The following is a 17,465-nucleotide window of genomic DNA, read 5'->3' on the forward strand; positions in this document are numbered from 1 at the left end:
CAGCCCCAAAATGGCATACCTGGAGTTTGGGTGTACTAGCTGAAACTGCAGGGAACAGTGGTAAAGTGATTAAGTTGTGCTATTGGCAAGGCAGCAAATGTGGATTGTGGGTGCAGCTGTCAAGACTTTGGCAAGATTGTGATTTGACCTGCCCCCTTCATAAACCCAGTCATAGCTTGGTTTACATCTCTTTTGAGAATAAAATAATATGGAGTTGTCTGATGAGTGGCATGGCAGCTACTTGTGGGACATCAGACTGAGTATAGACCAAGTCCCTCACTAGCTTTTCTTTCCTTTTTTCTCTCTTTCTTTCTCTTCTTTCTTTCTTTTTCTTTCTTTCTCTCTTTCTTCATTCTTTCTCTCTTTCTTCTTTCTTTCTTTCTCTGTCTTTCTTTTCTCTTTCTTTCTTTCTTTTTCTGTCTTTCTTCTTTCTCTCTTTCTTTCTTTCTTTCTTTCTTTCTTTCTTTCTTTCTTTCTTTCTGTTCTTTCTTTCTTTCTTTCTTTCTTTCTTTTTCTTTCTTTTCATTCTTTCTTTCTTTCTTTCTTTCTTTCTTTCTTTCTTTCTTTCTCTTTTTTTTTTTTTGGACCACACTCAGTGGCGCTAGGGCTTACTCCTGGCTCTGGGCTCAGAAATCGCTCCTGGCAGGCTCGTGGAGACCATATGGGATGCCAGAAATCAAACCACCATCTGTCCTGAATCGGTTGCGTACAAGGCATACCGTTACGCCATCTCTCCTACCCTTCACTAACTTTTCTTATCCTCGTTTTATTTATCACTAGGAAACTTCCTTATTCCTACTGCATTTCAAGGTATTGACACAAATTTGCCTATATATCTGTTATGATAGATATTTGTAGGAATTCGCCATTATTGAGCAAGTCACTGAAGTAAGCTGAAAGTCGGCCTGCTGCTTTGCTGCCTGGAAGGGGTGTGTCCAAGGGGCATGTCCAGGGGCATGTCCATTCAACTTATTACACAGGGGTTATCCAAAGGGGCATGTCCAAAAATAGCTGCCATATTTCACAGGGATTATCTAAAGGGGCATGTTCAAATCCAACCACCATACTTCAACCCTCCCAAGAAGAGATTGCGATTTCTTGCCCTCCTTGAATCAATCAGATGGTATGTTGGGGCGGCAGGTATGGGTATAAACTTTTTATTTTGGACATGCCTTATCTCTCAGTTAGATCTTTCTTTCCTGGGACGGGTTCCCTAGAAGTAACAAAATGTATTCTTCTGAGAAGCACAGTAACTTTCCCAGAGTTCTAAGATGTTTGTGGATCGAAACTTGGTCTCAGTTTATACCCTATGACAACCTACATTTTTTGACAACTAGAAGGGCTATGACTTTATGTGATGCAGTAAATTGTATAATATTTGAATTTCCTAGTGCCAAAGCTCATTATAATCACTTTTCCACTAACAGCTCTTTGATGATAACTGAAATACAGACGACTGAAATAGAATGAATTCTTAGAAATGAGCAATTCCTATATTGTTCTCCGTGCAATGAGTTTGAATAAGTCCCAGCAAATCTCTCCCTAGGTACCGACCCTTAAAGTTCATTTTTCTCTAGCAAGTCATTATTTTCTTCTGTTTTAAGTAATGTCCCTGCAGCACATAAAATGTTATGTTATTATATTTCTGTTTTCTATTACTTCTGTTCTACTATTACTTCTTTAACTTTTCATGATAAAACTAAACAGTTCATTTTAAAAGGTACTTTTATTTATCTTTCTTAACTTGGCATGTAAATCATTCATTTTCCTACTAAAAGAAATCAAAAAGGGATATTATTTGATATTGCAAATAGCTATAGCATTAATAATTAAGACATTCATTTGAAATATTTATAATCTTTGTAAATGGCAGCAGCTATTACCAGACAGCTTTGGGTATCTCCTGTATGATGGTGCAATTGGGACTAACCTAAGCAAGAATTCTCAGTTCATTGCTAAGAACCTCTGACAGGCATCAAGTGGCCTCCAAAGGATTGCAAGTTACTCCAAAAAATGTACAATTCTAATACTTACTTTGATTCAAAAATGTGACTTTTCCATTGTGATTTTGATCATTATTCACCATTCCTTATGCCTTCATTTACATTTAACTATACTTCCCCTCAACCTGAACATTTTTCTTTTACATACCCAAAGGGTGAAAATCTTTAGAGAACTAATTCTTTTATATTTGTCTGAAACATTTATCTCATCTTCATTCTTGAAATAATTTCCTCTGAACATAAAATTCTGAATACACAGATGTTTATATTTTTTATACTTTAAAGATATTGTTCCCCTGACTTCTGAACTTTATTGTAGCTGAAATAAAGCAAAGCATTCAAATTATTGTTCCCTGAATATAATGTTAGTTATTTTTTTTCTGGCTGCTTTTAAGAATTTCTTTTTCCCCAAGCTTTATTGAAGTATAGACACTGTATATAATAACTTAGATTATATGCATTGTGAATTGATTACCACAGTAAGACTACTAACTAGTTTAATCATTTTTCTTTATGTTTATTTTCATCATTTGGACACTGGTGTTTCTAGTCATACTTTTCCACACTGAGTCACTGAGTTCTTTGCATATAGAGACTAGTATCTTACCAAATTTGAGAAATATCAACCTATTTTTGTTCAGTTTTTTGGGTTTTTGTTTTTGTTTTGCTTTTTGGGCCACACCCAGTGATGCTCAGTGGTTACACCTGGCTATGCACTATCGCTCCTGGCTTGAGGGACCATCTGGGACGCAGGGAGATTGAACCAGGGTCCTTCCTAAGTTAGCACATGCAAGGCAAACGCCCTATCGCTTGCACTGCATCTCCAGCCCCATTTTTTTTTTGTTTCTTTTTTTTCTCTTTATTTTGTGGCCAAGCTGGTGATGCTTATCTTTTCTTTTTTTTCTTTCTTTCTTTTTTTTTTTTTTTTGGTTTTTGGTTTTTGGGTCACACCCAGTGACACTGAGGGGTTATTCCTGGCTATGAGCTTAGAAATCGCTCCTGACTTAGGGGACCATATGCGACTCTGGAGATCAAACAGGTGTCCGTCCTGGGAAGCTGTGTGCAAGACAAACGCTCTACCACTGTTCTATCACTCTGACTTCTGATGATGCTTATCTTTAAGAATTTTGAATCACCCTATTATTCTAGTTCATTTTTCTTTGTTCTGATTTTTATCTCTGCTTCTTTTGTTTATCATCTCCAGTCTACCTATTAAGCTCATCCAATTACTTTTACTTTAGGTAGTATATTTCCCAATTTGATCATTTCTATTTTTAATTTAATTTAATTTTGTTTTTAGACCACACCTGGTGGTGCTCAGTGATTACTCCTGGCTCTACTCTCAGAAAATACTGATGATGGTGTTCAGGGGATCAGATTGGATGCAGGGAATTGAACCTATGTAAATTCACTAACCACTGTACTATGATTCTAGACACTCTTTGTTTTTAAAGTTCCTACTTCTATGCTAACATTTCCTATGTTATTTCATTTATATGAGCTTATTTCTTTTTTAAGTTTCTTTAAGTCTTTTATTTTACAAACATGAAATTACAACGTTATTAATTATTGGCTTTCAGGCACACAATGTTTCAGCATCCATTCCTTTCACCAGTGTCTACTTCCCTCCACCAATGCTTACCCACTCCCATTTGCCTCCCATTTACTATTCAGCTTCTACAAGAGGCACTATTTTTTTGGTTTTGTGTTTGAGCCATGCCCGACATCACTCAGGGGTTACTCCTGGCTCTGTACTCAGGAATCATTCCTGGTTTGCTCAGGGATGCTGAGGAACAAACCGAGGTCAGCTACATGTAAGGCAATTACCCTACCCACTGTACTATCTCTCAGACCCAAGAGGCACATTTTAAAATGTGAATGTATGCACTATGGCTTACAGTACTGTTGCTGACAGGGTTTCTTACATATTTGACCACCTTTCAGCACCTTCACCTCCCAACTGATCACTTCCACCATAGATGTTACCCTCTCCCTGTCCTGTTCCCAGCCCTCTCAAGAGCAATGCTTCCTACTTACTATCAGACTTAAGTCCTTTGTTGCCATTGTCTTTGGGTATCTGTTAGTCCATCATTATGTTTCTTTATAACCTTCATCATTCTACATCAGTCTATCAGTGGTCCTCAAACTATGGCCTGGGGGGCACATATTGAATTTGTTCTCGTTTTGTTTTTTCACTATAAAATATTATATATGTAGTATGCATAGGAACTTTTTCAGGTTTTGTTTTTACTATAGTCCGGCCCTCCAATGGTCTGAGGGACAGTGAAATGGCCCCCTGTTTAAAAAGTTTGAGAACCAGGGGCTGGAGAGATAGCATGGAGGTAGGGCATTTGCCTTGCATGCAGAAGGATGTTAGTTTGAATCCCGCATCCCATATAGCCCCTCAAGCCTGCCAGGAGCGATTTCTGAACTTAGAGCCAGGAATAACCGCTGAGTGCTGCTGGTTGTGACTCAAAACAAACAAACAAACAAACAAAAGTTTGAGGACCACTGGTAGATCATTCTACATCAGTCTCTCTCCCTCTGGCTAACTTCACTCTGCATGATATTCTCCAGGTCTCCCCATTTAGCAGCAAATTTCATGACTTTATCTTTTCTTATGCTGTTTGTTATTAAGATCGTTATAAAAGTTGCTTTAATTCCTTATCTGCTAATTGCAGCATCTGATTCAAGTTTTGGTCTCTGTTGATTGCCTTTTACCTTGAAAATGGATTATTTCTAATTTTTGTATGTCAAGGAAATTGACTTTACTAACATTTTGTCAATATTTTGCTTTTGGATGAGGGGATTGGACCACACCAGGTGGTGCTCAGGGTACTTCTGATTCTGTGCTCAGGAGTCATTCCTACCTGTGCACAGGATCACACATAATGCCAGAGATATCAGAAGAACCCTGTTTTAGCTCTCTAGCTCTACTTTTTTTTTTTTTTGGTTTTGGGTTTTGGGTGACACCCGGCAATGCTCAGGGGTTACTCCTGGCTCTACACTCAGAAATTGCTCCTGGCAGGCCCGGGGGACCATATGGAATGCTGGGGTTAGAACCACAGTCCTTCTGCATGCAAGGCAAATGACTTACCTCCATGCTATCTCTTCAGCCCCTAGCTCTGCTTTTTAAACTCTGGATTCATTACATACTTCCAAAGTATGCTCGCTTTGTTCACTTAGTTTAGTGGTGAATTTACTTCATTGTTTTAGATCATAGACATGATCTCTTATGGTAACTCACATCTCATTTCAATCTGTTTAGCCTTAATTGTGTGTTTTGTAATCTGTCCTGGATTCTTGTGGCTTCAGAAGTCGGCCTTTGTGAAATTGGAACATATCCCAAGGTGCTCTTTTATGCTACTGGACTCTGTTCAATCCCTGTCACTACATACAGTCTTCCCCCACCTCCATTATCCTGAACAAAGAGCCAGGAATAGTTCCTGAGCACTGCAACTGTGGCCCAGAAGACAAAATTGTAAAAAATCCATGCGTGTGAACAGATCTTATACACAGAACTTCTATCTCCCCTCCCTTCCCCTCTCTATTTCTCTCTCCTCCCCATTCTTTGATATCCTTATCACTTTTCAGTAGCTGGTTTGCCCTGAATTCTTCCTGATTTCTTTGGAAAAATAACAATTTTGGATTGTCTATTAAAACTTTTATCTGCTTCTGAGGTGCTAGCTATGGTCTGCTCTCAGAATAAATGACTGAAAAGCTGAAAAACCATTCTTAAGAATATGCTTGCTTTTGTTCATTCTACAATGCCACCATGGTGTCTAAGAGGTAGGACTTTGGTTGTGTGTTTTGTTCAGATAGTACAGTCATTATCCATAGAAGTTGTAACCTAATAGAAGCTCACTCCTAACATTTATTTTTGCTGTGGCTTACAAACCTATTCAATTAAGAGTTCTCTTGTGTACAAGTGGAGAGGGAAGAGGATGAAAAACAGCAAAATCAAAAGATTTAATATGAGAAGGTGAACATAACAAAACACTTAAGGGAATGTCCAGAAATATACATGAATAAGTTTCAAAAGATTTTTCCTGATCAACAGTATTAGAGAGACATAAGAGTCATCTCTTGGAAGGAAGTGGATGCTGGTGATGGAGGTTGGTGTGGATACACTGTACTCCTGTAAATAATTGCAAATAACTTTGTAGCTCTAAAACTCATTGTGATTCAATGTCTAAAAGTTTGTTAAAATAATCACTATCTGATAAAGAAAGACTATATAGAATGACTGTCATATACAAGCCAGCTGTATAATAGTTGCTTTATCTATTGAAATGGATTCAGCTTCAACATGCCCTTATGTCTTTGCCTTAAGAGTTCTCTGGAGTTTTTTAATGTATCAGAAAATTTGCTTTCACTCTTCTTCATTCTAATCATTTCCTCTACATTGTCAAGGCTTTCCCTCCTTAACCACCTATCTTTTTAACCTTAGGAAATTCGCAACATTCATAACGACGAATTAATGGGAATCAGACGAGAAGAAGAAATGGAAATGTCTGATGATGAAATAGAAGAAACAACTGAAGCAAAAGAAGCTGAAGAACCAGGTAAAAGCAATCCTGATATATTTTTCACTAACTTCTAATAAAAATGGTATTGCATTTTATTTTATTTAAATTTTATTTTAGCACCATGGTTTACAAAATTGTTACCAGTAAGGTTTCATACATTAAACATTCCAGCACTACATCTTACACCAGTGTCTGCTTGAGTCCACCCTTGTCCTAGTTTCCCCCCACTTCATTGCCCCACTGTGCTATGCTAAACTTCCTACTGATGACCAGTTCTCAGTTTCTGTTGCCTGTTGGTATATTTTTTATCCTCCAACTATGTTTCTTTATAGCCCATATATGAGGAAAATAAGTCTCTACCTCCCTCTCCTTCTGACAAACTTCACTTAGCATGATAATTTCCAGATCAACCCATATAGCAGCAGACTATATGATTTCATCTTTCTGTAATGCCAAGTAATATTACATTGTGTATGTATACTATATTTTCTTTATCAGGTCATCTGTACTTGGACATTTTATTTGTTTTCAGATTTGGGCTATTGTGAATAGTATTGTTATGAATTTAGGAGTACAAATGACTTCTCAAAATAGTTTAGGGGCCCTTGGAGTAAATGCAAAGAACTAGAATTTGCAAAATTATATGGAGCTAATTTCCTAGTTGTTGTTTTTATAAAAAGTGTCCATATTATTTTCGCAAAAGCCTGCACCAGTTGACATTCTCACGAGGAGTGACTGAGAGTTCCTTTTACACCATACCCTTCATGCCAATACTAATTGTTTTCATTTTCTATGAATTTCTGCCAAACTCATTGGTTTGAGACAATATCTCTGTTGTTTTGATTTGCATTTTCTGATGAAAGTGATGCAGAATGCTTTTTAATTCTATTTTATTAAAGCACCATGATTTACAAAGTTATTCATAGCTGAGTTTTAGACATTTTTAATATATCTATTGGCCATCTGTATGTCTTTGAGTTTCTCTTGATTTCTTCTTCCTATTTTTAATAGGATTGTTGTTTGTTTCTTGTGAAGATCTCCCAGTGCTTTATATATCTTGAATAGCAACTCTCTAGCAATGAGTGGTGGGTACTTGTTCTTTCCAAGTATGTGGGTGTCTTTAAATAGTGGTCATTGTATCTTTTTCAGTACAGAAACTTCTTAGTTTGATGTACTCTGATATATTTGTCTTTGCTTTCATTTGCTTTGCCAGTGGCATTGAATCATTTAAGATGGCTCTAACTTCAATATCATGAAGTGTTCTACCTATGTTTCCTTTAATATAATCCATGGATTCATGTCTAATATTAAATTCTTTAGTCTATTTTATTTAATTTTCTGCATAGTGTTAAAAAGGGTTTGAATTTGTTTCTTGCATGTGACTGACCAGTATTCAAGCATCATTTGTTGAAGAGCCTTTCCTTGCTCCACTCATGTTTTTGACTCCTTTGTCAAAATTAACTCTCCCTATACCTGTAGATCTGTATCTGAACCCTCAATTTTATTCCATTGGTCTGAAAGTATGTTCTTATTTTAGTATCATATTATTTTGATCACTACAGTTTTGTGGTATAGTATGAGGCTGGGGAAAGAGAAGCCTTTCATCTTTTTTCCTAGGTTTGCTTTGACTATTCAGGATGATTCATTACTCTATGTGAACTTTAACAGTGTTTAATCTATGTCTTTTTAAAACCACCATGGATATTTTTTAATTTTTGGTTTAAGGCACCATGACTTCCAGAGTTATTCAGAATTATTCATAGTTTACACATGAAATGTTTAAACCAAACCTATGTAGCACCAGTGTCAACTTCCCTTAACCAATGTCCCAGAGTCCATCCCAAACCTCCCCCTTCCAGGATGCCATTGAAACAGTTGCCTTATTAAATTTCAGTATTATTGATGCTGTGCTTTAGATATTTCGTTCTGTCCAGTGTACCTGAATCCCCTTAACCCTTGCACCCTGTTGTTTTATATCTGTTTTTCTCCATTTTCACCATTTAATACCTTCTTAGTATACTCTGGAGCCAAGAGTGTTCTAGGAAACCCCTATTTAAACCATTGCAGTTATTCTACATATCACATATACCTATATACTCGAGTATAAGCCAATCCCCCTAATTTTACCCTAAAAACTAGGGAAATTTAGTGGCTCGAGTATAAGCCAAGGTGGAAAATGCAGCAGCCACTGGTAAATTTCAAAAATAAAAATATATACCCAAAACAATTACAATAATTAAGAAATCAATAGGTTAAATGCTTTTCAATATTTGTTACTAAAGAAAAATGTTAAACTAGCAACAATAACTTTAAAACTTTTTAAATAAGGTGCAGAAAACTGTAGGTTAACTGATAGTCAAGCTAAATCACAAAGGTTAAAATCTTTCAAAACTGGATTCCTGATCATCATCATCTGTATGTCCAAACAGAGCTTCAGCTGTATCTGATGTGGGTATTAGCATAGACATTGTTATCATCACTGAGTTTGCAAATACCATCATCACTGCTGTTGGTCTCATACAAGGCACAGGATATTATGTGTTAAATAGTTCAGTGGTATGCAGTTCAGTTCTGCTGCCTATCTCTTCAGCTCAGCCATAACTTGTGGACTGAGCTGAAGTACCACCCGTTCCAGCAGACGGCAGAAGATGACTGGAGACTACATGCATTTGATTTGGTGCACTAGCAAACCTGTATGACCCAAGTATAAGCCAAGTTCTGGGTTTTTGGCACAAATTTTGTGCCAAAAAACTTGACTTATACTCAAGTATATATGGTAAGTGATATCCTGTAGTTGTTCTTCTGGCTTCATTTAACATAATATTTTTAAACTCTGTCCATGTTACAGCTTATTATGTGATTGAATTATTCCTTATATCTATGTAGTTTTCCATTATATATATGTATCACATCTTCATGATCTACTCATCTTCTGTTGGACATCTAGGTTGATTCCAATTCTTAAGTTATTGTACTGAATGCTGCAGTGAATACTTGTGTTCATATGTCCTTTTAACTGGATGTTTTTCTGTCCTGGCAAAAAAGATAACCAAAAATGGGGGTATTCTGGAGGGCCGGGGCAGTGGCGCTAGAAGTAAGGCATCTGCCTTGCAAGCGTGGACCATGGTTCAATCCCCTGGCATCCCATATGGTCCCCTAAGCCAGGAGTGATTTCTGAGCGCACAGCCAGAAGTAACCCCTGAGCGTCAAATGGGTGTGGCCAAAAAATTGAATTTCTGAATATGTGGCAAATTGAGGCTGAGTTTACTGAGAACCCTACATAATGTTTTACATAGGGTCATACCAGACAACATTCCCATCACAGTGGATGAGCATTCCTTTTCACCACATCCCTGCCAATACAAATTGTTTTCAGAATTTTTGATATGTGCCATTTTCACTGGTGTAAGATATGTGTCTTGATCTGGATGTCCATAATAAATGATAATGAGCATTTTTATTACCTATTGGCTATCTGTTGGTCTTCCTCACAAAAATATTTCTGTTCTTTTTCTCTTCCCATTGTTTGATGGGGTTTTTAGATTCTGAGGACTTAATCTTTGTGTGTATTTCATATATTCTAGATCTCAATCCTTTTTATCTTTTCAGTTTATTTTTTCTCCTGCTCAGATGGCTGTCTTTTTGTTTTAGTCCCTGTTTCTTTTCCTACACAGAAACTTTAGTTTCATGAAGTTTTACTTGATTATGTAGCCTTTGCATTGTTATCACATCATTAGACACTCCTTTGAGGTCTAGGTCTTGGAGCATTTTGCCTGTTTTTCTCAATGTACTTTATGGACTCAAGTCTGATTTCAAGGTCTTTGATCCACTTTGAGTTGACTTTTTTGGTAATGTGTAAGATAAGAATCTAGCTTTAATATCTTACATGTCATCATCCAATTGTCACAACACCATTTGTTGAAGAAGCTGTCTTTATTCCATTTCATGTTCTCAGCTCCTTTGTCAAAAGCTAGTTACCAATATTCTTGATGATTTGTCACTGGATATTCTACTAAAACCCATTGTTCTGAAAGTCTGTATTTGTTCCAGGACCATACTACTTTGATCACTATCGCTTTGTAGTACAGCTTCAAGTAGGTGATGAAATGCCTCCTAGTTTCTTATTTTTCAGTATGGTTTTGGCTACTTGGGGTCTTTTATGATTTCACATAAACTTTATAATTGACTTCTAAGTTACTGAAGAATGTTGCTTGAATTTGGATAGAGATTGCATTAAATCTATATAATAGCTTAGGGAAGATGATAATTTTGATAATATTGATTCTTCTACTCCACAGCATGGAATATTTTCCATTTTCTTAAGTGTTTTAGAGTTATCATGCTATAGGTCTTTCACCACTTTTGTTGAGTCCTAGGTACTTCAAATGAAGTACACTATTTAAAATAAGATAGACTAACAACAAAGGAACTATTTTTACCTCATTAGTCTTGCCAATATTTTGTCTCTCTTGTTTACTCTTTTGAAGAACTAATTTTTAGTTTCATTGATTTTTTTATTGCTTTCTTGGTTTCTATAACACTGATTTCTGCTCTGGTTTATATTATTTATTTTCTTCAACTATTCTTTGAGTTAATTTTTTTGGTTCTCTAAAGTTTTTTTTTTTTTTTTTTTTTTGTTTGGTTGTTTGGTTGGTTGGTTGGTTGGTTGGTTGGTTGGTTGGTTGGTTGGTTGGTTGGTTTTTGGGTCACACCCAGCAGTGCTCAGAAATCGCTCCTGGCAGGCTCCAGGGACTATATGGGTGCTGGGATTTGAACCAATGTCGTTCTGCATGAAAAGCAAATGCCTTACCTCCATGCTATCTCTCCGGCCCTGGTTCTCTAAAGTTTTAAGGTGTACATTTAGGTTGTTCATATTATCTTTTCTTGTATTGCTGATTTTTCACCTAAATACTGCTTTTTCTGTGTCCCATAGATTTTGGTAACTTGTTCCTTCATTATTATTAGTCTCAAATAATCTCTTTATTTATTCCTTGATATTTATCCAGCTCTTTTTAAGCAGCATGTTTTAGTCTCCAAGTGTTAGCATATCTTTATATCTTATTTTGATGGTCAATTTCAGTCTCTTTGGCATTGATGTCTGATAGGATGCTTGGTATGATTCTTAAGTTTGTTAATTTATATAATTAGACTTATTTTCTAAAATTTTATCTACTCTGGAGAATGTTTTATGTGCATTAGAGAAAAATATGTATTCAGCTTTTTGAAGATACCAATGGTCTTTCTATAGGAACTGCAATGAATCTTTATAGTGCTTTGGGTAGTACTGTCATTTTGACTATATCAATCTTTCCAGTCCATAAAGAGGGTATATGTTTCCATTTCTTTGTGTCCTTTTTATTTTTAGTAGTATTGTCTAGTTTTCATTGTGTAAGTCTTTTTCTTCTTTTATTAAGCTAATTTCCAAGTACTTGATTTTATGAGGCACAATTGTAAATGGGTTATTTTTTTAATTTTCTCTGTTCTACTTTATCATTTGCATATAGAAAAAACATGGATTTCTGTGTACAAATTTTGTAGTCTTGCCACTTTAATTTCAAGTTTATTAGGTATAAGAGGTTTTCTGTGTGGAGATTTCAGGATTTGTAAGTATAGTATATCACCTGCATATAGTGAAAATTTACTATTTCTGATCTATATACTCTTAATATCACCTTCTTGCCTCATTGCTATGGCAAGGAAATTCAATACTATATTGAATAGTATAGGTGAGACTAGACAATCTCATCTTGTACCTAATCAGTAAGGAAAGAATTTCAGTTTTTCACTATGGAGTACAATGTGTGCTGTTGCCCTGTAGCTTTAATTGTGTTGAAGAAAGTTCCTTAAAATCTTAGGACAGAGAAGGGTCCATGCTGACAATGAAAGTTGGAAATGGTCATTCTGGAAAAGAACTGGGTGCTGAATGGAGGTAAAGTAACAGTCATGATACACTTTAATAACAGTTTTGCAAACTACAGTGCCTAAAAAGAAAAAAAGGACATGGAGAGCAAAGAAGCAGTATGTGCAGAAGAGGGGAAAATTGAAGAGAAACTTGTGACATTGGTGGCAGGAGAATTGGAGTTGGAAATCTGTGTGACTGAAATTCAACATCAACAACTCTTTAACTCTATATATCACTCATGGTGGTTTAATTTTTAAAAAGTATTGGGTATTTACATGGTACTGACAGAACTTAACAAGAAATACATATAACCCCATCAAAAAGTGGGGAGAAGAAATGAACAGACAATTCCTCAAAGAAGAAATACAAATAGTCAAAAGGCACATGAAAAAATGTTTCATATCCATAATCATCAGGGGGATGCAAATCAAAACAATGAGGTACCATCTCACCCACAGAGACTGGCACATATCACAAAGAATAAGAACAATAAGTTCTGGCTGGGTTCTGGGGAGAAAGGAACTCACATTCACTGTTGCTGGAATGCTATCTAGTCTAGCCTTTATTGAAAACAATATGGAGATTTCTCAAAAAACTGGAAATTGAGGTCCCATATGATCCCATATGATCCAGCTATACCACTCCTAGGGATATACCCTAGCAACACAAAAGAATTATAGAAAAATGCCTTCTTCACACTTCTATTCATTACAATATTTACAATAGCCAGAATCTAAAAACAACCCAGATGCCCAACAACAGATAAGTGGCTAGAGAAACTGTGGAACATATACACAATGGAATACTATGCAGCCATCAGGGAAAAATTAAGTCATGAAATTTTCCTATACATTGATGGAAATGGAAACTTTTATGCTGAGTGATATTAGTCAGAGGGAGAAAGATAGACACAGAATAGTCTCACTTATTTATGGAATTTAAGAAAAACAAAAGACATTATTGTAATAATACACAGAGACAGTAGAGATGAGGGTTGGAAAAACCAGCCCACAAACAAAGTGTGGTGAGTTTAGTTAGAGAAATAATTATGCGGACAACTATCATGACAGTGGTAATGTAATGTTTGTCTCAAATACAGACAGTGAGTAGGGGAGGAAAGAAGTGGGGACATTGGTGGTGTGAATATTGCACTGGTGAAGGGGGGCGTTCTTTTTTATAACTGAAACCGAACTAACATGTTTGTAATCATGGTGCTTAAATAAATATATTAGGGGCCAGAGAGATAGCAGAGCAGTAAAGCATTTGCCTTGGGCACAGAAGGACGGTGGTTTAAATCTTTTTGATGTATTGTTGGATGCCATTTTCTAATATTTTGTTGAGGATCTTTACATCTGTGTTCATCTGTAGTTTTCCTTTTTTATAAGTGTCTGTTTTTGATATCAGGGTTATGTTTACCTTATTAAAACTATTTGACAGTATTCTTGTTTCTTCAGCTTTCTAAAAAAAAAACCTAAAATGGATTAAGAGTACTATTTAAAGATTTGTAAAAAGTCACTGGCCTGGCCTTTTGTTTTATGGAGACTTTTCAATACCATATCAATTCCTTAATAGTACTTAGCCTTTTTAATTGCTCTGTTTTCTTGTTCCAACCTTGGAATGTTATTTGAGTCCAGAAGTTTATTTATTTCTATTAGGTTCATCAGTTTTGTAGCATAATGCTTTTCTGAGTAATCCTTGGTGATAATTTTAATTTCTGTGTTATCTGTTGTGCTGGCTCACCTTGTATGTTGTTAGGTTTATTAAAGTTTTCTCTCATTATTTCTTTATGAGTCTTGCTAATAGTTTGTCAATCTTTTCTATTCTTTTAAAGCTCTTGGTTTTATTGTTCTTTTTTTCTAATTTTATTGTGAACGAAGTGAATTACGAGTCTTTCACAGTAATATTTAAGGTACATAGTGACAATGAATCAGGGGCATTCCCACCACCAGTGTTCTCCTCCCTCCACCCCTGTTCCCAGCATGCATTCTGTATCTCCCTCCTTTGCCCCGGGGACTGCGAGTATAACTGGTTCCCTGTGTGTATAGCTCGTTGTAGATTGGGTATCAATTTTGTTGTCATTGACTTTAGGTTTGGTGTTTAAGTCTGATCATTTTTTATTTCTACTCAATGTTCATACGACTGTTTGGTACCATCCATTCTCAATTTATGAGGCAGAACAAGATGATTCAAGTTTTGTGGTTCTGTTTGAAGAAAAGAAAAGAAAACCTGGGAAGAGTCTGTCTAGAGGTTATAAATATCAATTCAAAAGAAGAAAGGGAAAAAAGAAGAAAAACATAAAAAACAGCAACTATGAAAAAGTACAACAGCAACAAAAACAACTAATTAATAACCATGAGAACAAAAACAAAAAAGAGGAAGGAGGGCTGGTGTGGGGCAGGTTTAGTGCTTTTTTTTTTTTTTTTTTTTGGTTTTTGGGTCACACCTGGCAGTGCTCAGGGGTTATTCCTGGCTCCAGGCTCAGAAATTGCTCCTGGCAGGCACAGGGGACCATATGGGGCACCGGGATTCGAACCGATGACCTCCTGCATGAAAGGCAAACGCCTTACCTCCATGCTATCTCTCCGGCCCCCGGTTTAGTGCTTTTTTGAATTTTTTTGCAAAGGCACAATAAGTATTGGGGAAATTAAAAAAGGAAATTCCCTTGGCCTTAGAGATACATGGTTTCTCTGCCCTTGAAGCATACTGTCATGGGAACAACTACAGGCTCTGTACATGCTCATTTTCACACCCCAGGGTCTTTTTATGGTGCCAGGAAATTTTCCACTCAGTTGTAGATGATAAAATCAGGCCTCTGTAACTAGAGATCTTGGTATTTGCACAGGTCAAAGGATGAAGCCTAGGATAGATTCTTTCTTTACGGTTCTAGAAGTTCTGTTCCATCACTGTTGTTGTAATCAGTCTTCTGTGTGGTCTTGGTTTTTGCACAGATCTAGGACAAAGCCTAGGATCTTAGAGTCTTTCATTTGGCTCCAGAAGATCTGTTCAATTGTAGTTGTCAAAGTCAGACCTCTGGAATTAGAAATCTTGGTTATTGTACAAATCCTAGGTTAGGGTCTTTCTTATTGGTCCTAGGATAAGTTCTGTCCAGTCATGGTTGCCAGTGTCAGTCTTCTGTAGTTAGCAATCTTGGTTTTTGCATAGATAAAAGGATGACATGTCTTCTGATTTTCTCTTACTGTTAAGTGATGAGATAAGACAACCTGCTCTAAAATAAGATTGTTGCCATTTCCTTGTTGTCAGGATGTCATATCAAAACTGGCACATATTGGTGCCAGAGCAGTATTAGGAATTTCCCAGGGGGAGTTTTGTTCCTGGTGCTCTTGCAGGGAAATATGTCAGTTCTTTTTCTGGGATCTAGGGTTTTGGATTGTACGATTGCTCACATGGAGTCTAAGTTGGGTCCACATGATAAATGTTCAGGGTGGAAGGTGCCCCTGTATTATAAAATGTATTAGTGCTTATCCCTAATAAATAAGAGCTTGTTTCTATACACAAAATTTCCCTTTTTTAGTATGCCTTTGCATAAAGGAAAGTTGCCATATTATTTGCTGGTGCATTTCGGGGTAAGAATGACAGGCTACACAATCTCTGTGCCCTGGTTTTGACCTGAGCTTTTATCCCAGACAAGACTTTTTCTTGTAGGTTTTTGTACCAAGCAGAACCAAAACAGGTGAAGTTATGGGGGGAAAATATATATATAATAGACAAAATAAATAAAAATAAAGTTTAAAAAGTAATTAAAGAAAAAACTGTGATGTAAGAGGCTACCTTACATTTGAGAATAAACATAAGAGGTATTATTATAGAAGTATTAAACATATAAAAGAAATATAGACTTTCCCATTAGTCTTTTGAGATATTCTTGTGTGGGGGGGGGAAATCCAGAGTACATTTTTATCACACGTGGTCTTGTGAGTTTGAGAAATGATTTGCAGCAGTAAGGGATTGGGTAGTGTCCTTGAGGCAGGGGTCCTGAGTTGATTTATTTGAGTTTTCATTTCATTAATTTCTCCTCCAATTTTTAGCATTTCCTCTCTTCTGTTTGCTTTGGTTTCCTTTTCGTCACTTCATCTTTTTCTAGCTCTTAAACTGTGTAATCAGGTTATTTATGTGAGTATTTTCTTGCTTCCTAGTGAACACTCACATTGATAAAAACTTCTCTGAACATTACTTTCGCTGTATCCTCTATTCTGATACCTTGTTTTCATTCTCATTTGTTTTCAGGAATCTTTTAATTTCTTCTCAATTTCTTATGTGACCCACTATTTGTCCAGTAATGAGTTAATTAATTAAAGTGTTTGAAAATTTTCATTTCTATTTGTGATAAACTTCCATTTTCAGGGTATCATGGTCTGATAGGATTGTTAATAAAATTATTTTCTTCTTGATTTTATGATGCTACATGTTATGACCCACTCTATGTGGTCTATCTTAGAAAATGACCCATGTGTACTGGATAAGAATGTGTATTTGACATTTAGGGGATATAGTTTTATATGTCTATATATAGTTATTTATATAACTGTTATATATTTAGATGTAGATATATATCTGTCTGCTTTTCCAATCTGTTAACTTTCCTCCTTTTCAAAGTCTGTTTTTCCTGTGGAGTTTTTGTGTAATTGATCTATCTAGAGGATATTAGGCAGTATTGAAGTCCCCAAATGCTACCGTATTCCTGTCATTATCTTTCTTAAGAGATTTATTTGCAGTTGTTTAAAATAATTAATAGGCACAAAATATTTCTTTTTGAAAAATTACAACATTGAAGGACCAGAGCAATAGCACAGCAGTTGGGTAAACACCCTTGCACACGGCCAACCCAGGACAGACTCCCATATGGTCCCCCAAGCCTGCCACAAGTAACCCACAAGTAATCCCTGAGTGCTGCTGGGTGTGACCCAAACCCCCCCACCAAAAAAAGAAATTACAACATTGAAAGAGAACCTATAAAGTCAGGGGAAATATCTACAATATATAACAATCTCCTTACTTGATGCCTTCTGTTAT

At 36.2% G+C, this 17,465-nt stretch overlaps 1 protein-coding gene across 1 annotated transcript in view; it reads left to right on the forward strand.

Moving 5' to 3' along the window:
* Nucleotides 1-17,465, forward strand: part of ENOX2 (ecto-NOX disulfide-thiol exchanger 2) — a 257,188-nt gene that overhangs the window by 181,296 nt on the left and 58,427 nt on the right. Inside the window, exon 9 of the mRNA XM_049766997.1 lies at nucleotides 6,454-6,568. Within this exon, the coding sequence (XP_049622954.1) occupies nucleotides 6,454-6,568 (115 nt within the window). The remainder of the gene's footprint in view (nucleotides 1-6,453; nucleotides 6,569-17,465) is intronic.

Source organism: Suncus etruscus, chromosome X (genome assembly GCF_024139225.1).
Source record: "Suncus etruscus isolate mSunEtr1 chromosome X, mSunEtr1.pri.cur, whole genome shotgun sequence".
In the NCBI taxonomy this organism is placed as follows: domain Eukaryota; kingdom Metazoa; phylum Chordata; class Mammalia; order Eulipotyphla; family Soricidae; genus Suncus; species Suncus etruscus.